A 21,308-nucleotide genomic window follows, 5' to 3' on the forward strand; every position below is an offset into this window, starting at 1 on the left:
CGCTCTGAACCATGACCTTAGCCAATCACAAGCCAGGAGCCCTCCGGACTTTGCGTGGACACACATTTGATTTCCCATCAGATTTAAAGAAAAAAAAATTATGAACTCAGCAGGCTTTTTTAATTTCCACGAACAAACAGTTAATTCTTCCCTCACAATTGTAAGTCTTAGCTTGCTACTTATTATTTTTCTGAACAACAAAACGGCAAGCCTTTATAGTCTGGGCACAAAACACCTTCTGGCGATAAGATCTTTTATTCTATGGTGACAGATTTGAGGGGAAACCTCAATTATGAAGGTGATATCATAACCAGCAGGTGATTTATAGAGGCCACTTATTAAGGGGACTTAGAAAGATATTGGTTTCATAACACAGCAGTTGTTGCTTGTATGGAGCTGCGTGATGGGTCTCGCCTCTGCGCTTTGGCTTTGGTCACACAGCGGCGCGCAAATAACCTGACAGATTCTTAGGAGCCTCGAGGGTCCAAGTGATAGATGAGGAGCTGTCTGGAGGTTTGGAGGTGGAGAGTTAGAGGAGGGAAAACACGAGGTGTTTTGTTTGTTTGCACATGCAATCTGGAGGAAAGTTAAAAGTCTGATAGGAGAGGATGGAGATGAGCGCAGCAGAGTAGGAGGGCAGCTGACGGTTCTCTATCTTTCCTGCACTGAGGAGGGATTCATGTGGAGGGGGAGGTGCCCGAGCGAAGCGTGCAGCACGACCGCTGCCCGAATTTAACAATTAACCTTGATGAACACGGATCGCTTTCACTTAGGGGCGCAGGTGCGCGGAATTGGCGATACGGCGCAGCTGAGCGTTTCTACGTTTATGACCGGGACGCTGACGCATTTCAAGCCAAACTACAGGATATTGCTGATTTTTTTCCCGAGCCAAGATGCGTGCCGTTAGGGGAGCCAGAGTATTCTTCTTGCTTAGTCCTAAATGTGGAGAGAATTGATTTTGGAGCTCCCATATACATTGAAATTTCCCCGCCGTGTCATTGCACCGTCTAGCAGTCCCGCTAAGGAAGCGACGGAGGAAAGAGACCCACGACCTCCCCACCACTCTCCATCTGCGCCCAGGACGGCTTGAAATGAGGACCGCATCCCGGTGACTGTGTTCCGTGTGAAGAGGCGAACAGGGGCAGTTTCTTCGGCTCTCTCAAGGACGCAGAAAAAAAGAAGAAAAAAAAGAAGTGGCCGAGCTGCGAATCATGGAGCGGGACGACACGGCGAGCGCGTCCAAAAAGACAATAATGTCGAAGATATTTAAAGTTCGCAAGAGGAGGGAGATGCTTTTCATCCAGGTGTGCTTTATCTGCAGTGTCCTGTTCGTGGCGTGGAGCATGTCGGCGCTGTTGACCAAGACAGGTGAGCTGAGAGTGATCGTGCACCCACATGCACGTCCATTAATTGTAATCACGCACCCTATCGACCACAGGAATACCCGGTTCTATCAAGGGCACGGACGGGAACGTGTGACTATCCAGGCATGAACGGATCCTCTTTCATCAGAAAAAGGATCTGATTGCGGCTTAGTTTGCATTTAAAATCTGTATAAATAAAATGCGTGTAGTGGCACTTTTTAATCTGAACGCCAGAGTATCCGCTACATATTTGTCCGTTTATGCCGCAGTGTGCGCGCCGTGGCAGCGGCACGTTTTTTAATTTGCGAGGCAGCCTCGTAATCACAGCACACACGCACACCTCACGCTTCATGTACACAAAATCTATTTGGTTCTGGTTTGTTTGCGCCCCCTCCCCTCCTTGCTGTTGCTTCCCGGAGCTCTCAGCATCTTGTTTAATGTTGGCGTCTGCCCCGCGTCTTCACACACCGATGGACACACCGGATCACCCCAATCCCACTCGAGCATCATCACACTCTGCATGACGATCGAGGGATGCCGCTTTTTTATGCAGAGGACAAATATCTAAAAGGGGTTGGTGGAGGGGGGGGGGGGCTGTTTTGGCTTGCTGGATGTTGCAATATTCATAGCTGCTGTTGCCGAAGAGCGCGATTCTGAGGACTGATCATGCGTGATGCATGTGATGCCCCATGTAGGGGGGCGCGCGCGCGCGCGCGCACACACACACTCCCCCCAAACAAGCCCTTATATGCACACATGTCAAAACTCTTCCCTTAGGCCCGCGCAAAAACGGACACGCAGAAACACACCCACACAGTTATGTAATCTAAACACCAACCTTGACATTTTATTGGTGAAGATTGGTATCTGCCACACCGTCGGTTTGGAGGTCAACTCGTCATCACCCCCCCCCCCCCATAGAGAGGGAGCACAGTTAAGGGCACCATCAAGTTTTTATCTAAATAAGTCAACTGTGTCAAAATACCTTTCTAAATTGAATATTGCAGCGTTGCCTAGGTGTCCTGCCTTCACATCAGACTTAAGAACATTTGAATTGAGTGTTTCAATGAGAATTCAGATCATATCCCAATAACCGGCAAACAGATGCCTTTTAATTTTTCCAAATCATGCAGCCTTGGCAGCAATATGGAGCTTCCTACTGTACTTAGGATATTTTTTTGATTTGCATGTGTGCAATAAACAGCATGTATGGTTGTTGCCCCCCCTCCCATACACACACACACACTCACACACTCACACTCTCAAAGTGCATCTAACCCTAAGCCCCAAACCTGTCATGGGATCTGTCCATCTGCAACCACTTAGGCTCCAGGGCTGAGAGCAGCTGTAAATTCGCCACAACTGCCTGGCTGTAGATCTCCAACGGATATATTGGGAGTTTTATTAATTACATTAAAACAACAAGAGGCTTAAAAGATTATTTTGGAATGATATCATAAATGCGAGTGCAAATCTCTTATCTCCAAAGGCAGCCTTTGGGAGCCAATGTACCCCCCCCCCCCCCCCACTATCCTCCTCTTCTCAATCGGTCACTAATGGCCTGCTTTTTTTTTTCTTTTCATTTAATCAAGTTTGCCTGACCCGCACGCTGTCATGTAGGGATATCTGACAGAAGGCGTTTCCTCCTGAACGTGTGGTCAAACAGTCGATCACAGTTGCACGAGAAGGGTTTGACGTGGGGAGAAAAAAAAAATCAGAAATCCTCTCTGAGACCCAAAGCTCGCCATAATCAGATCTGTCTAATTGAACCGTGGCGGCCCACTCATCTTTCAGCCATCACAACAAGCGTTTGTCATGTCACTGTAAAAGCCTGTGTCCTGTGTTTGCACTATGATTGATAGTAGTGTGGGGGAGTGTTGATTCACTGAATGGGCCAGATGGATGGGATTTGATGTACTACTCCTGGGTTACATCTCCATAGAGAGAAAGAGAGGGGTGGGGTGCTGCATGCTGATCCCACTGTTCATGCGTGTGCACGCGTGGGTGTTACGGAGTTCTGCACTGTGTTGAGGAAACAAAGCAGAACTCACCTCTGACAGGTAGGTGCAGCGACTCTAGCCGAGGGGAGCGTGTAAGTCTGCTGGAGGCATTTCTTGGCAGCAGGAGGGCCGGCCTACTGATACAAGAGGGCGTGTTCGAGGCACAGGAAGAGTGATGGATGTTTGTCCTTGGTCTGTCTCCCTCCCGAGCCAGTTGAACAGAGCTGGTGGATGACATTACCAGTGTACCGTCGTCACCCACTCGACCTCCTCCTGCTTCTCAGCTCAGTGGAGTGTTGGCACGGCCTTTATTCCTCGGGGGAGTTCATTTCTTCTCTCCAAAGTAGCCCCACAGATTCTTTGACTCTTAACAAAACCCTAAATAAACTATCAGAATAAATAGGAAGCCTCAGTAAAATAATGTCCAGATTCATAACGCCACCCCAGCATAAATGCATGAAAATGTAAAAATATATTTAAATAGTGCAAATATAGCTGCATGCTCCTGACGATATGAAAAATTATCTCGAAGAGATCCGGTAATGATGCGTCAGACGATCATGTTTGTGTGGCAAACTCTTGCTATCAACAGGACCACTCAAAAACTCCCAGGCATAATTTCACTAAACTTGGTATACGTGTCAGACAAGAACTGATTTTGGGGCCGATTTGTTTCATACAGCAAAAAAAAAGGCAATTTCCACTTGTTTTGTCTGAGGTCAACTTACATTTTTGCTGCAGTAAATTCGTTTTGACTCCTCAGATGAAGCGATTTTTTTTTTCTTACTTTTGTTTTTTAACTTGTAAAAACAAACGTACAGCATTTCTCTTAATTCACTTAAACCATCCGCCTATTGATCTAATATACTAAAAGGTTCCGAGTATATTTGAGACAACGGATCCAAGAATGAGAGAAGGGCAGGCATCTGAATCTTTTTGATGAAGTCATTCTTGGCTCTTGTCGATGGCCGAGCAGGGGTTAATCAATGGGAAGTCAAACTGAGCAGAGGAATAAGCCGATACACGGTTGGTGTGACCAGCAGAATCCTTGCCGCAATGTTCCTTCCCAACTTGTCCAGAAAGTACAGCCAGACTCGTGTGGTCTTTGTTTGTTTGTTTTTTCTTTTGAGATACTTGGCAGGAAGCACACATTGCACTCATGTGGACACACATTTGTCCTGCTGTTCAAGGCCTCCGGGACACTTACAAGATTCTTTAACAGAAGATTTTTGTATCTGTGGTCAGCTGCCTTAAACTGCTTTTCAATTGTTTGTCATACAGAATTAAGAAACAATAAAACCAGCCAACGAATCCATAGTTACTGGTGCGAAAGAGCACACCCTTTACCCCCAAACAGCCACGCAGCTGCTAACGGTGACAACCGTGATTTAAAGGTCATCTTTACAGTGCATTCCTGTTTTTGTAGAGTAAAAATGGAGCAAAACTTAGCTGCACCCCACACCCCTGTTTTGTTTTTAACGGAGATGATCTCGGCTTTAAGATTTTTGGAGAAGCCGGTTCATGAGGAAGAACGGTTTCAATGACCCGAGGGTTTTGTTCCTTCAGGTTAGAGAGGAAGTGTGGGAGCAGCTGCAGTTGCCTCATGTGTTTCCAGTACCTGCTGACTTTCAGGCTGTCTGACTCTTCTGGATTGAAAGCCGTTTAATGAAGACTTGTCAGTGACTAATGCAGTTAGGTCCAAGTTAGCTTGAAGCTGGAGGGGGGGGGAGTGATGTCTTAGAAGTCTTAATGTAGACACGACATTCCGTAGCCAAACTAGGAAAACAGTATTGTGTTCATACTTTTTTTTTTCCTCCATCAGTTATACTTAACCCAAAAATGGTTTTGCCTTTCAAGAACTCACAAACGGGTGTCTTCACATTTTTCCCTTCTGCGTCACCTCTTTGACTCCACAATGCAGATAGAGCCAGGCACGTCTATGTAGCTTGAAGCTAATGGCGACAACAACTGCAACAGTTGTGTTTTATAGATTCAGGTTCATGGTCTGGCGTGATCCACTTGTTTTTTTTGTAGCCAGCGGCGTGCTTTGTAATCTACAAACACTTTGATTTGGGCTGAAGATGGACTAACGCGACCTGTCCGGCGCTGCTGGGAAAGTGTAGATAAACACAAGGTTGTGTTTTGTTTTTTCTTTTAGCTCAAATCAAATTGTTTGTGGCTATTGCTGGATGAAGGTGTTGATTTACACCGGATGGCACATTGCGTGAACATGTAAAGCTAAATATGTGGGGCTGGCTCTTTCTGCATTTCTGGAGTCCCACAGAAGCGATGTGGGTGGAACAGCACAAGTTGGGAGTTTAAGACGCCTATTTTTAAGTACTTGAAAAATGCACTTTGAGTGATTACAAGTTGAAAGCCTGCTTAATGTTTTCAGATATTCAAATGACAACATAACACTTTTGAATCAATGAAGGGTTTGTGATAACGTCTTATGTAGCTGTCACCTGACTCCGATCTCCCTATCTGTTCCACAAAATGTTAAAATGGGTTTGAGGTCATAGCTTTGGTTTTACAGCCCGCAATTTTACACTTTTGTTTGCCGCTCTCATCAAGTGTGTCAAGCGTAACAGCCGATAGGCCCCACTGTTCACTGTGGCAGGGTGTTCCTGGAAGACAATACCGTGTCAATATGTCAGTTCCTCAATTTGGGGACAATCAGTACGTTATGTGGAACAAAGTCATTGCCACATTTGTCAGCTGAGACAAAAGGATCATGCAGAGACATTCACATGGTCAGACAAAGAATTAAAAACACTAACATGTGAGTCAACGGCTGAATAGGCCGTGTTTCACAACCATTGTGTGACCTACTGCTCAAAGCCAGACCGAGTAGTCTGCTGAGCAGTTTGAGGTTTGATGGCCTGGGTTTAGTTCTTATTCAGAGTACCCCCTTGTGTTTGGCTCATCATACGACACTGTATCTTTCCACAGTAAGTTACTGCTTCATCAGACTTGTAAGTTTCAAATGCTGCTGTGCTCATGGCTCTGAGTCTCCATCGTAGATTTGGGACTGCAGTTTTTTAAATGTCCTCGTTACAGAAGCTTAAGAGCAGACACGCTCCGCCCACCGTCTCAGCCTCAAATGGCACAGCAGCTGCATTTATCGCTGCTGCCAGATGAAAAACATTCTATCTATAAGAAAGGGGGGGGGGGGAAACTTTTAAAGGATTAAGAAAAGCAACCTTATTTGGATTAATGACAGTAATCATCAATGTTTGGGGTCATGCTTAGTGCGACAGCAGCAGCCACATCACTCTAGGTGGTTTTATCGAGTGTAAAATTGATTTACAGGGTTTCTCTGTGCTACATGTTTGCACTTCAGACTAGAAGGCATGTTTGTGTACAAGCTTGGATACTATTATTAATCTGACATGTACTGTTCTTCTGTTTGCAGGCCACGGGATGACGGTGGAGGGTCATCCGTACATTGAGCACTGGGGGAGACGGCTAATGGCTTCAGCAACAGATAACCAAACAGAGCCCAAGAACTGTTCAGAGCCAGGTACGCCGTCCTGCAAAGTTAATGATGTACAAATGCACTTACACAAAACAAAAAGGTTACAGGTAGTGACAGGGATCCTCATCGACTCCCCCCTCGTCCCTGTCGCTGATTTGTTTTTCAGCCCACAACTTCGCCGTTTTGGTTCACCGCTTTTAACATTTGTCAGATGACCAGGAAAACGGCTTCAAATGAATGCTAATGACGCCGCTGTCGCCTGGATGTGTAAATGGGCAGTATTAGCTGTGAGACCCAAATATGAATTGATATTTACAGCTTGTTTCACTGCCCTCAAAGACATGTAACTTCAATTAATACTGATTTGAAATTGGATATGTCCAAAGGACGTCAACATGTCCTCAGTGAGGCATTACAGGGTCACCGTCAAACCCATGAAGCCATGGAAAATGTTTCTGGATGCAAATGTTTAAATCCAAGATATCTTATGACCTGAATCAGGGCTGATCAATTAATAATGGACAGGGGAGACCCCATGAAATACATCCATATCTATTAGAGAAAATGAACTGTGAAAGGACGGATATCTGGTCTGTAATCTTGCGCATTTATTTAATGTTACATTTATTTCCAATGATGTAGCACTCGTCGCCCTCGTGTGTCACGCTGTCCAGTCTCCTCCCAGCTGTTCCGTTGCAACTGTGGGTCTGTGTGCCAGCACAGTGTAACGTCAGAATGTAGTTCAGTATCAACTCATCCAAACTCCTACTTAAAAAAAGGTTCCAGCATTTATTCTTGCAGAGTTCTTGTCCAGCTGCTCAGCGCCATCCTCATGATAACCAGTGGTGCTGCTTCAATTGGTCTGTGCTCGTAAGAATTGAAGAAATGCGCACACATCTGGACAAAATGAATGCGGGGTATGGACACAAAGCTCCATCTCCATTCATACGTAATGCTGAGCGGAAATGAGCCTGGAATGAACTCCCATTTAAAGCAACATGCTTCAGAAACATGCTTATTGCAGAACCAGACTAGAAGATGGATACCCTTTTGTGCGTGCATTAGGGAGCTGAGACTCGGTGTCCAGCTAAGTGTTAGTTAGCTTAGCATAATGAATGGTAGTGGAAGGCCGATGTAGCCTACCTCAGTCTTGCCTGTTCAGCCCAGTTCAAAACTTGTTGTCTCCTGTGTGTTCTGGTTCAATTAGATAAGGTTCAGAATCTCAGTTTGTCCAGAGAGAATCATCCTCTTGCAGTCAGCCATAGCTGCAGCAGTTGCTCTTCTTGTCATCTAGTTTTGAGGAATGTAAAATCACCGCGCCCAGTCAGGAAAGTAGTTCCTGCTATGTGCCTTGTTCTAAAATTTAAATATCTTACAATTTTTGGTTTCTTTCACTGCTAATGATATACACAGCCGCAGTTCTTGTAATGCAGGGAAAGATGGTTTTGGACAGAGATGCTAACCTGTTCATCCACTACCATTCATTGTGCTGAGCTAACTAGCGGTCAGCTGGTCTCTGTGGGTCTCGGCTCCCTAATGCAGCACAGGGGAGAGACCGGTATCCATCATTTTGAGGATGGCAAACGAGGGGTACTTGTATTGAGACTAACTTTTGAGGGACCACTTCAATAAACTGGTTGGAAGGAACATCTGATATTTCTGAGTTGTCACTTCATCATTGGGCCTGTATTGTTCTAACTCAGTTTAGCTCACATGTTCTGTGATAAGCACTGAAGGGGGCAATAAAAGGGGTCAGGTATTGATCCTGCTCCAGCATCTTCTGAACACTTAAGAGGAAGCAGCATTCTGGATAATTATAGTTTTGCCGGACTGAACGCTGAGTGTTCCACTGACGCTGCTGAAATCTGCGTCGCACCAATAAACATTCTTTCACTCATGATGCACAAGAAACAGCCCACAATAGCACAGATTTGTCAGATTTGTTTGTGTTTCCATGTCATGTGAATTTGCTGTTTTGTAGCAACCACTATGATTCATGCAAGTCATGCATGAGTTGGAAAAGGCCCTACAGAAATCTCAAAATATCTCCCAAAAGGTCAAAGCCCACAAAGTATAAATGTAAATGGAAAGGCAACGGATCAAAGTAGGGGCTCTGAAGCTCAGTGAATAATTTTATTCAGTACAGGGATGTGTGTCCTACTCTTTTTATTTGACGAGCATGAGGATGATGACACCGGGGCACAAACAATTTGGATGTAATTTGAAGTGTTAAACGTACTGTTTTCTGTGGCTTCGCAAGTGACCCAGTGGGGCCTAACTGGCTATTACTTCATTACTGGTCACAGCAGGCGGAATCCCTCGGGGTCTCATGGAATCACTGGTGCTGCAACCAGCCATTTCTGCATAATCAAGCAAAACAAACACCCATTACAGTGAACTACTCCTCGGTGTGTGAACCCTCTCAGTCAGAGCAGGGTCCGATTTTGAAATGAGCCTCAAATGACAAGATTATGTCCTGGAAGTTTTCTTCTTAATCCTCAGGGATTACCTTTTTTTTTTTTTCTTTTTCTTTTTTCTTTTTTTTCCCCTTCAAATGTCTTCCTGCACCAGAGGCACCAGACTGTACTTGACATTCCACACATTCCTCATCGGCTCTTATCCCACACCACTGCTCTGCCTTTGTCAGTGTGAGCTGATCATATGACTCTTTGTTCTTGTGAATAATCCTGTCATGGACATGGACACGCACGAGCATTTTGGCTAACAGGTTGCACTGTTCTGACCAAAATGAAGGGGCTCCAATTGTAGCCGTGCAGCAAATTTGATTATGGAACTATATGAGACTGTTTTTCACAATTTATTAAGTCCACCATTTATCAGTCAAGACCCAAAGCATTTGTCAGTCTGCCATTTGGCGATGGACAAAAGCACAAGGTGGTTTTGATGTGTTTTTCGCTTAAAAACTGAACTTAAGTGAGATTTTTCCCATTTTGATTAATAGCAGCAAAAAGTAGTACCACAATGCATTTTGGGACATGGAGTATGTCCTGATGCCTACAGAGAAATTCTTCCTTCTCGTGTACATCCAGGTATTTCTTGCACACGCAAGTTATGGTACACACACTCAATGTAGCGCCGCACTTGCGTGATTCACGGTGGTGACACTGGGGCGTTAAAATTACATGGTGGCATCATAGAGACATTACTAATGGAAACCAGCCAGTCTTCTTTTTTTTGTTTTTGTTTTGTAGTACACATGCACTTATCACATAATGGGATCTTTTACTCAGTTGTGAATTGTGTGTGTACATTCAGCTTCTTCTTCCTCCATGAAACAGACCAGCGTGTTGTAGTTGGACAGGTTTAATGGGAAGAAGTGTGCAACTATAAAAGCAGACCATAAACAAATACAAAAGCCTGAAGAATAGTGCCAGACTTCCTTCAGCAGCTGAACATTTTAGCGTCAGAAACAAATGAATATGCAATTTTACATGATGTAAACACACGTCCATACACAATTAGCTCCATGACGCATCACACACGTGTACATGTCATCTAAGTCATTTGAATTACTACAAACGCAAGGCAAATATTGCCATAAGTTATATATTTACAACTTAATTGCTAATATTATAGTTACTGGCATAACATAGCACTCATTCTACTCCTTCAGACCCATCTTGTGTCAAAACAAAGAGGATTCCTGTCTCATATTTACGTACGATACAAAACTGCACTACTTAAGCTTTACACTGGGTGGTGGTATATACTGAGAATATTAACACAAATCTATAAAGGTTTTTTTTTTTTTTTCCCCATGTAAGTCCCATGAACAGAAGTAATTTGAAAACTTCCCCTCTCAAACAATGCCTTCCTAACCACAAGGAAGTGTTTGCGCCTGAACTGAGTCGGACTTGAATTATTTTTGAAACTGTTGCCAGTGAATGATGACGGTAACGTTCACCAAACCACACAACACATGTAACCCATTGCACGACATTGTTGAAGCAAGGATTTTCATTTAATGTAGATCCCGATGACATTCATGGCATGGTTGTCTGGTGCTGCCTCATAAGTGTCTGGTGTCTTTACCACCATGTAAGGTTGTGTTTATTTCACATTTCTTTGAGATCAGGTTGTTTTGATCGCTGTATGTCGGCGGGATCAGCGATGGCCCCTCCAGGGCAAACCACTAAATGCGCATGGAGCAAGGCTCGATTGGCTCCAAATTATTATTATTGGAGGCTTTTGGTTTTATGCTGAGTGCAACATCTGAAGCAGCATTTAATTAGGTTACTGTTTGTGGACTGCATAGATTACGCCCAGCCAGCCACGGGTTCTCTTCCTCTTATCATTATTTCTGCTATGAGCCAGGGAGTTTCGTCGGGTTCAGGGGTGCCAGTGCTCTTTTGCTTGTCCGGGGACTTGTGCTGCAACCATTCAGTAATAACTCAAAGTGCTGTCCAGTGCCTCTGCTTGATTACAATAAATGTCTGTAATCTACAAAAGGCTAAATCACTCTGCAAAGTCCTGATAGAACCTGTGAATTCTCCATATTTGACTGTATCAGTGCACATACCATATTAGATTATGGGGTTCATACAGTCCCCACCATTCTGGTGTCATCACTTCTGCAACCCCAATAGGAAACGTTAGGGTAACCCCCTGTACCACAGTGTTGCATATCATGTTAGTATTTGTCATCTTTTCTTGTGGAGGAGAGGAATACTGCTGCTGTTGATGTTGTACTACTGTTATAGTACATTTGAATCATCCCGTAGCTGAGTGTACTGTAGGTATTTCAGCTTTTGTTTCTGTGTTAAAGGTTAAAATTTGCAGAACCTAATGTCCAGTTGTGACGGGTCACAGCTGCCAGTGAGTGGCGAGGTAAACCGCCGAATTGTCGCACTGACAGGCAAATTCTAGTCAACTCTAAATTCTGAGTCAGCGAAGCCCTAGAAAATGTCATGAGGTCAAGTAAAGATGTGAAGGAGAATTCAAAAGGATGGAGAACAAGACAAAGCCAGCATGAAGAATCCGGTTTCTCTTACACAAGGCTACGTAGAAAGTGCTGACACGGCTCCTTCCTGGGGAAACTACAATAAGGTTCCAATGATGGCCTGCGAAAGGCGACTCCTGCTCTTTCACGTCATTTCATACAGACCGTACAGTATAAACAGTATTATTTCATTACCGAAGCATTACAGGGTATCATCAACAATACAGAAACCAAATGGCTGTCACATTGTCAACTCGGGATTCTGCTCTGGAGTATATAGAAGTTGGTTCATTGCACATCTACTAACTTGCAGGTTATTATTCTTGCAGTTTAGCTCGCTGAGTAAAGGAGTCGTTTGACAACATTAATTTTGCATTAATAATTTCACAACAGCAGCAGAACGTTCGTAAATCTTTGGGTTTAACAGATTTAGAGATCAGCACATTCAAGAATATTCTAACAAGGAAAAAAGGTGAATAAGAAATAGCAAGCAGGTCTTCAAGGTATTTTTAATACCTGCAGCAGAAACTAGCTCTCACTTGTGTGCTGTGTACACACACACGCACTTAAAGCATGGCAGTGTAACTTCATTGATTATCTCCTGGTGTGTTAACAGTCAGGATCTAATGGTTGTTAATTCTCTACTATAAACTGTCACACACTGTCCAGGGTCATACAGTAAAACTGTTAGGAGGAAATAAACCGGCCTCATCCATGTTGAGCTGTGTCAGCTTTTCATTTGAGTCCTTGTTATATTGTTTTAAAGATTAAAGTGGCTGCTTCCAGTCATTGTAAATATTTCCATGTGTTCAGACATCATGGGACATCTTAGCTTAAAAAAAAGGTCTTTTTTTTTTTTTTTAAGTTGACAGGACAGATGAGGGAAGAGGAATCACAAGTGAAGCAGCCATTCCCTCCTTCCCTTTTTGTGACGAAGGCTCCAGGTTCAGACTGTCCGATGCTAAGAGTCAGGAATCATTGTGGCATCGCTCCTTGCCGTTGAGAGAATTCAAACGGCTATTATCATGGCTGCCGTGGCGACGCCTCTGGGTCATTTTGCTTAGTTAAGAACCTTCCTAAGCGAATGGAAATATTCAAACACATCCACTTGAGTCACGCCCCCGCTGGTGACAGAGCTCCCGCTGGAGAAATCCCATGGTAATTGAAACAAATGTACTTATTCACCTCGACTGCGCGAGTCGCAGTAATTTTTGGAAAAAATGTCTCATGCCAGAATGCATCTGATGATCACAGTGCTAGCACAGCCTGAAACAGCACAGACGTGAGCGCGTCCCAGCATTCAGATGTGGGACACGGTCTGTGTTGCCAGTGATGAGGTAGATAAATATAACTCTTTAATGCCCCTTAACTGATAAGAATAATGGAATCATCCCTCTGGTTGAGTCAGTAGCACGCAATGAACTTTCCAGGTTACAAACGAGGTGTTTAGCGTGTGAAGGGGTTTATTTTTAGTGGATTTCTCCCAACTTAAAAAAAAATATGTCTTGATAGTATGCTTATGCTTGCAAGTGTTGAAGTGCTCACCATAAAATCTGGCTTTGTTGGATACAGTTAAACCAACCAGCCAATGGGATTCAAGTTGTGGCCTTGTTTTGGTTTGGCAAGCATCTTTAATATTTGCAGGCAGCATCCATAGATCACATCTATTTTTTTTCTTCTTTTTTTTTTAAGGCTCGTCTCATGCAGCCTCCTGACATCTAATCTCTCTGTGGAAGTGAAAATGTAGCAACAAAACTCTGATTCTCTCCTCCTCTGGCTTCACTCAGTTATACAGCAAATGTAGTCCCCCAGTCTTTGTTGTGGCTGCGTTATATCGTGTTTTACCCACATGTATATAGTTTGAGCGGCAGTTAGAGCCACGTGACGGCAACCCTCGCCGTTTTCTTCACAGCCCCTTTTTAATAGTCTGACTTCAGAAGAGCATCTGTCCTGTGGAGCGTTTTGGTTTGAACACTCCAGCCAGTCAAATGTTCTGCAGTTGTCTGAGAGATACAGGATATAAAGGCTGTGCAGTCACCTCGTCACCCACCAGACAATTCAATGAAACTTTCTCACACCCCACCCATAATATCAGATTGACGTTTGAAGGTGGGGCCATGAGTCCATGGCTAATGTATGTGTAGGAAGAATCATTCGTCTTTTAATAAAGCTCCTGCTAATACCATCTGTTAAACTCCCACTCGAGCCTCATAATTGCTGCTTGTTCAGAAACGTCTTGCACTGCCATCCACCTCTACAAGCCCAATGTTTTCATACGTCTTCTATTATGAACTAGATCTCAGGTTTGATGCTTGACCTGAAAAGTGTATTTTGCCTTTCATAGACACTCAAATCAAAAAGCACTCTGCACTCCAGAATGCAGAAAGAGCCAACAATGTATACGTAGGTTGAAGCTAATGGCAGCTGATGACACACAATAGTAAAACTGATTAAAAAAAACTGCTGTTTCTCAAGCTTTTGTGCACATCGTATCGTATACTTCACATCGCGGATGTATCGTTGATATGCTCAGGTTTTTATCTCAAATCAGTGCATTTTGAGATTACGATCACCCTTCTGGTTTTGCTCCTGTTGATTGTAGCACAGTGACTGACCGGCTGGTGCCTTCAGTTCAGCCACTGGAAGCGTTAGTTTGTGCATTGTGGCTCTTACCCCGTGAGATGTGGCTGAGAGTCGGAGGTTTTGGCCATTTCTGCAATGGTTGGCTATCAGTCAATGTTGGCTTCAAGCTAAATATGTGGTGCTTGCTCTTTCTGCTTTCTGTCGTCACAAAGAAGCGATGGAGGAGGGAACGATGCAAATATTTCAGTGTGCAAAAACTAGCAATATTTTGAGGCTAATGGAGTGGTTGTGGTTGTAGTGGGGTTAAGAATATTGACTTTTTATTTTTTTTTGCTGGCTTCTAGTTAGGAGGGCTTTTGTATGTTTGAATATCTGTTTGTCAGCTCCAGGGAACACCAGAAGGACGCCTTCTAAAAGGGAATTACACAAATGGGGATTATGCTGCTGCTGTGCATAATGGAAACTGACCTCGCTTTGCTTCTCACTTGCATGCCAACAGTAGAACAATGCAGCGGAGGCACAAGCACCTGCAGAGCACTTTTGACACGCCTGACCTCTTTCTACATGTATTTATTCACATTCTGTTCTCCTGCGATTCGTTGCTTTTGTAATGTATAAATATCTGTTCCGCTTCTGGCCGGCGCAGTGCCAAGAAAGCGCATATCACCAGGTTTAAAGGCAGCAAGGTAGATCTGCTCTCCCTCAGTGAGGATGCAGATCCATACCTCGCCCTCCGGGGCTGTTTACTCATTCCTCCCGCACACAGCTGAATGCATACGTTTCACAGTGGCGTCCCCCTTTTTTAGGCTATTGAACTTTCTAGTCCGGCTCTCAGCCTGTCATACACACAAAAGCGAATGGGAATTCATGCTAAAATTAGACGTGTAATAGGTACGTGTGTGCTCATGCAGGTGAACTGGCATGTGTTTTAAGTGCTTACATGAGCATGTGAGAGCACTTTTACATGTGACGGGAGCATGTGAAAGTATTGACCCAACAAGAGGATAATGGCATTTGCGCGTGTGTTTGTGCACGCTTTGGTAGATCCATGCTGCATTTACCATAACTTATCGTTTCTGTGTGACTGAGATTTTTTTTCTTTTCCGACAAAGCGACTCCTGATGTCCGTGTCCGCACAAATGGCTGTAAGTCACACACTGCGCTGCCCGGACCGCTGGAGCAAGCTGATTATCTAATGGGCTAATAATGACCCAGAGGAACGGTTCTCCTCTTCGAGACTTTACTCAAGTGTCGCTTGCGTTCTGTTAATGACCTGGCGGGTCTCTAGGTCACTCAGCAGGCTGTGACAGAAGGCAGCACCAGGCGCTCTGCCAAAACATCTTGCTCTCGTCATAATATTTCTATTCAGCTGTATAATATATGAAGGCGGAGTGTTTCCCCTTCAAGAATAATCTATGGGTGGAAGACCACAGCATGGCCGCCACTGTAGTCTTGGTAGAAGATTGGACGTCGGCATGAGCTGTCCCGCCTGTCGTCCCCTCTGGGACAACAGACGGCCCCAGATTCTGAGCTCCATTATGTAATCCCACGATAATATCTGGACTATTACCAGATTACGGAATAATAATTGCAAATGTAAAGAATGACTGACGTGCTTGGGCTTTAATACGTCCATAAATTAAGGTTATCTAATGGGCTCTTGTATATTAAGGGAGATTAAATGGTTGGTTTTTTTTTTTTTTTTACTTTTTTGAAAATAGGCTTTTTTTTCACTTTAAATGAAGCAATTGATCCACCACTAAGGACCATATGGTTAGCGATGAAATAATAGCCAGCAGCCTTTATCTTATTTTATCTTAACTTCACACAGAATGGCGATGAACAGATGGCTGTGGACAGTCTGGATTTAGTCTATCTGCTCTTGTATAGGTAGGGAAAAAAAAGAGGTTTCAATAGAAACCAAATAAAAGTTTTTAAAGGGGTTTGAATCTCAGAATTTCAATTTTTAATCTGAATAACTGAATTGGAAAAATGAATCTGAACAGAAACTTAAAATTCTTGAAGAGCAATAGAGTGCGAAATGGCAGAACTAGTTTTCGTGGAACCTTTTGTTACTGTTCAATTCAATCCTTTATTTTATAACCATCAGTAATGGAGAGGGAGATTTTAAAGAAATTTCCTAAAGCATGAAGGCAAATTTAATGGCCCAATCATTGATTTGAGCCCTGATTTCTTTTTTCCTCAAATTTTTTTTCAAGATGACAGGACAGTGATAACCAAGCAACAGTCCTCTTCAATACAGCAGTTGGTTATTAATTTGTGTCCATTACATGGAAAAGAAAAGGCAATATATTTGGCGCTTGTCGTCTGTGATATGGAGTCTGAGTCAAACATCTCACAAATTAGCTGGGGGACACTACTGTGCTCTTCTTTAACACATCTCAGCCTCTTTTTAGATACAATCTTCAATCATATCAGATAAGAAATGTCAGCATACCTGACCCAGGTTGCTGCCTTGGCTAATGTGCTCTGCCCACTGTGAGGTGATGCTAGCTCAAGAGAAGGATTTATTCACCAGGGTTGGGTGTGTGCTGATCAGGTGGTTCATCCCTGTGGTAGCTGTCATACAGCACAGAAATGTTTACAATTAGGTCTTTTTTTCTTTGCTTTGAAATGTTCCCTCATCAAACTCCATGTGTCCATCCATCCATTTTCTACCACTTATCCTGTTTAGGGTCGTGAGGGGGGGGGGGGGGGGGCTGGAGCCTATCCCAGGGCGTGAGGTGGGGTTCACCCTGGACAGGTCACCAGTCCATCACAGGACCAACACATAGAGACAGACAACCATTTACACTCACAGTCACACCTACGGTCAATTTAGAGTATCAATCAGCCTCGTCCCCTCTTGATGTCTTTGGACTGTGGGAGGAAGCTGGAGTACCAGAGAGAACCCACACAGGAACAGGGAGAACATGGAGACTCTACACAGAAAGATCCCGTGCTGGAGCCGGGACTCGAACCCGGAACCTTCTTGCTGTGAGGCGACAGTGCTGACCACTGCACCACCGTGCCGCACTCCATGTGTCCTCATGTTTAATTATATTACCACGGCAGCCCGTAACACCAGGTGGCAGTCAGTTTGACAGCAAGTGAAAGCTTATTAGTCATTCCATGGCAACATTGCACAGCAGCCGAGAGGAGTGTCCACCATTGTGGACTGAAAAGCTTGCGAGACAAATGGGCAAATATCTGTTAACTTGCGTGTCCTTCTGTAGGCGGTGTTCTTTTCAGTCCACCATGACGCCACCCTTAGGGTTTCAATACTCTGGCTGAGTTGCCGTTTTCTGCCCCTGTACCCAGTTGGTTACTGCCCACTTGGTGACATTCATTTCATTGTGTCAAGACACGCAGCCTGATTGGAACAAATGTCCCCTGCATGTGATCGACAAAAATCCTTTACAGTCGGTCATCAATTTATCATGACCAGCTCTAATTATTGCTGCCTTGGTCTGGAACCGTTGTCATTCTCATGAATTCATTTAGAAAAGAATGATCAGAGCAGCTGTCCAGCAATTGGTTACTGATCTGTGACACAAGTTTTTCTAAATATATGAAATAATGTGTATGTAAATCTGCTGCAAATCACAGCAGATCCCAGGGCTGTGCGGCCTGCTGCGGCCACAAAGACATAGATGTCACAGCATGTGTGCCTCTCAGTTGAGACCATAAAAACATGTTTGAACTCCTACTTTGCACTGTGTGTTTATAACTGATTTCAAAATAAAGAGCATCGTTAGGGTTAACGCGATGGGACGTGTCAGATGGCCGACACTTAAATTTCAAAAAGGAACAAGGGTTTTCCTCCCTCTTGGGGTGTGTGTGCTCCTTTTAAGCGCAATGTTGCGTCTGACATGCAGTTTCTACTCTTCACTCACTGTAACTGAAGCGGTTACACACACACACACGCGTGTACATGTTTTGTTTTGTTTTTTTAGTCAATGTAGGCAAAATAGAACTTTAAAACCGGACATTAGTTGAACAACACCAGAAAACTGAGGGAAATGGCAAGTTGGACGACTGGACTAGTTTTGAAATGATGGTCATAACAAGGCCCACTCGGGTCAGTATGTTGCCATGACAGTGGATCCAACAAGATGTGAAACTTTTTATTTTTTTAAATTTTTTTACAAGAACTTTTGCTTTCTGAATATCAAGGCCCCTTGGGTACTTGCTTTAATTTAGAGAAGAAGTTCTTTGAATCCGCATGCAACAGCTTGTCCTCACTGTGCAAATGTGTCACTAAACTGAAACGGAATTGTTAGGAATAGGCACATATCCCAAATGTTGAATCAAGAAGTCATCGGAATCGATGGATTTTTTTTTTTAAACATTTGTGGACACTGATCTTTGAAATGTCAGTGCACCCTTGTCTTCAACATAAAATAATAATTGGATGAAACTGGACACCAACGGGCCAAATGGCGTTAATGTGGACAGTGAAAGTCTCAACTCTGTGTGTGCTCTTGTAATTACTTGAGGATGGTAAGACGATGGGGGGTGGGGGGCTGGAGGGAGACAGATGAACAAAAGTATTGCCAGTTATTCTTGCATAAGCAGCACAGTCAGGTGTCCAAACAAGGAATCCGGGGTTTATTTATAGATTTTGGAGCTTAGCTTCTGAGGAGGACTTTATCTTTTCTTTTTTTTGCCTTCTGGCCTCGTGCCAGTACAGACGTTCCTTCCGTCCTCGCACTCCTCCCTCCCCAAAAAGACAGCAGTTGCATACAAACACAAGAACAGCAGGATGGATACACACTTGACTTTTGCAATCACAGAATCTTTGCTCAGATTTCCTCGGAGAGGCAGTTTGCTTGGCACCGATAGGATGATGTAAACTTTCATTCTAAACGCCGACACACAAGAACATATTTGATTCAACATCCAAAATATAGAATTTATACTTTTTATAACTATGAGGTTTTTTTTTTAATGCCAACATTTTTACTCATGCAATGAAATACATGTTAAACTCTAGAGATTTTTTGCTTTGCAGATTCTTATACATTTTGTTTTGTTAATAAATGATGGTCAGCATTTTATGATTTCCCTAAAGTAGCCAAATTCTGTTCAAACTACATTTCCTTTCTTCCACTGAGATGCCGTTCGTATTATTTATGATTCTATTTAAAGGTGTAATTTGAGATGCATCACTGAAGCAATCTGTCCTCCCGTGTGTACATATCGTCCTGTCGCTGTGTAGGAAACGACTGCAGAAGCATATTCATGTCCAGTTTGACCCCCACGGTGAGGAGAGGCAGGCAAACCATGGAGAGGCAGTCCGGTTGACTGTTTACGGGGACGGGGAGGTGACCCCTGCCTGTCATCTCTGCCTTCCCAGGGCCGGCGCCCTTTAAACACCTTTTGTGATCACCTATTTTTAACACGCTGCTGTTTGTATACCGTGGATGGGGGCTAAACAGGTAACTCAAAAACGTGGCTATATGCCATTTATTTATTGATCGAGGGCATTCCTGCAGGTTTGGTAGCTAAGCGTGGAAACAGGAGCTGAATGGTCTTGAACAGCGGGAACACTGAGATACTTCCTGGTTTTATGTTTTTCAGACCAAATGACCTTCTGCAGCTAGAATGTGGGCGTGTTGTATGGAAGGTGTCAGTTGGAGGGCGCCCAGGTGGTGCGGTCATCAAATGGGTCGCCTACCAACATGGGAGCAGTTGGTTCAGTTCCATGTGTTCTCTTCAGCTTGGTTGGATGTCTGTTGGGGCTGGTTGCTAAACAAAGACAAAACACTCTTTTACCAAACGTTTCACACCAATGTAGGGATGACCACTGGTTCTTCCACAAATTATTTACACAACTGATTTTGATAAGTCAGTAATGTGGATATAATGGCTGAGTGGGTAAAAGCAAATATTAGCGCAGCCTGGTAAATCCAGGAAAACTACATTTTCAGCAAAAGGCTACATCAGGATATCAAAGTATGACACAGTCTCCTTTTTAATATCTTGACATCCGTTATTATATCAACATTTTACCCGGCCCCAGTGTCGGATGAGGGTAAGGCCCATCCAAAAACTGGCCCCTAGCCACTCTCCCTCTGTTTGCGCATTCTCACAGGTTGTCCACCACAAAGGGCCGTCCCAAATATAAGCACGGAGGGACAGAGGACAGTAAAACCCTTCGTTAAGTGGCCATGGAAGCTAACCTCATCAAATGCTAGCCCTCGTTGCAACTGTTAATTGAGAATGCAGGAAAACATAGCATTTCACTTCTGTCTTGCTGTGTTGTTGAATATGCATTACGGTCATTAACATGAACATAACATGTTTATCTCACAGTGCCTTCATCGTGGAATGTGGTGATGGTAAAACCTGAACAAAATGTTATTTGGTCCCAAAATGTACTTGATTTGAACATGCAACACCAATGAAAATAGCCTTTTACTTTATTGTTTAGTGGATGTTCAGCATTTACAGCAACTCTGGCATGCTTGATGTAACCATTGTGACAACATCTTCCTGTTTCCAGGAGGTAATCGCCAAGGGTGTCCCAAAGATTTTACACCATCCCCCTTTAACAAGGAGGAGGCTCCAGTGTTGGTGAGCATGACTTCTAATGGAGAGACACTGGTGAAGGGCGAGTGTTTAGGGGCCAGTCTGTGTCCTGTTCGTTGCACTAGCGCCGTCTCTGGTCAGTTGGGGACACCTGCTCAGGGGGAGGGGAGTTGAGGGGAATGCCGTGATCATTCCATGGGCTACGTCCCACTGTTGAAGCTCCTTGTCAGGTGAAAAGACGTGAATGCTGACGCCACGTGACGGAGGAAGCATGTGTCTGTCCGCTGTGCTCCTAGAGCAGCAGAGTGGTAGAGTAACGACCAAGGCAGTTTGTAGGTTGAATCGGGAGGAAACGTGGGGAGGGAGGAGGGTATCAGTTGGTGTTTAGG

At 44.0% G+C, this 21,308-nt stretch overlaps 1 protein-coding gene across 2 annotated transcripts in view; it reads left to right on the forward strand.

Moving 5' to 3' along the window:
• Window positions 1–438: 438 nt before the first annotated feature.
• The window catches only part of slc24a4b (solute carrier family 24 member 4b), a 39,876-nt gene continuing 19,006 nt past the window's right edge, over window positions 439–21,308 (forward strand). The window contains exons 1-2 of one of the 2 annotated variants that reach the window (XM_086189130.1): window positions 439–1,368; window positions 6,780–6,887. In XM_086189130.1, coding sequence (XP_086045256.1) covers window positions 1,212–1,368; window positions 6,780–6,887 — 265 coding nt within the window. In that variant the 5' untranslated portion in view covers window positions 439–1,211. The remainder of the gene's footprint in view (window positions 1,369–6,779; window positions 6,888–21,308) is intronic. The other variant, XM_086189129.1, reaches the window with a different exon arrangement.

The sequence above is a fragment of the Aulostomus chinensis genome, chromosome 20, assembly GCF_037954235.1.
Source record: "Aulostomus chinensis isolate RoL2024-O1b breed Wild chromosome 20, RoL_Achi_v1.0, whole genome shotgun sequence".
NCBI classification, from domain to species: domain Eukaryota; kingdom Metazoa; phylum Chordata; class Actinopteri; order Syngnathiformes; family Aulostomidae; genus Aulostomus; species Aulostomus chinensis.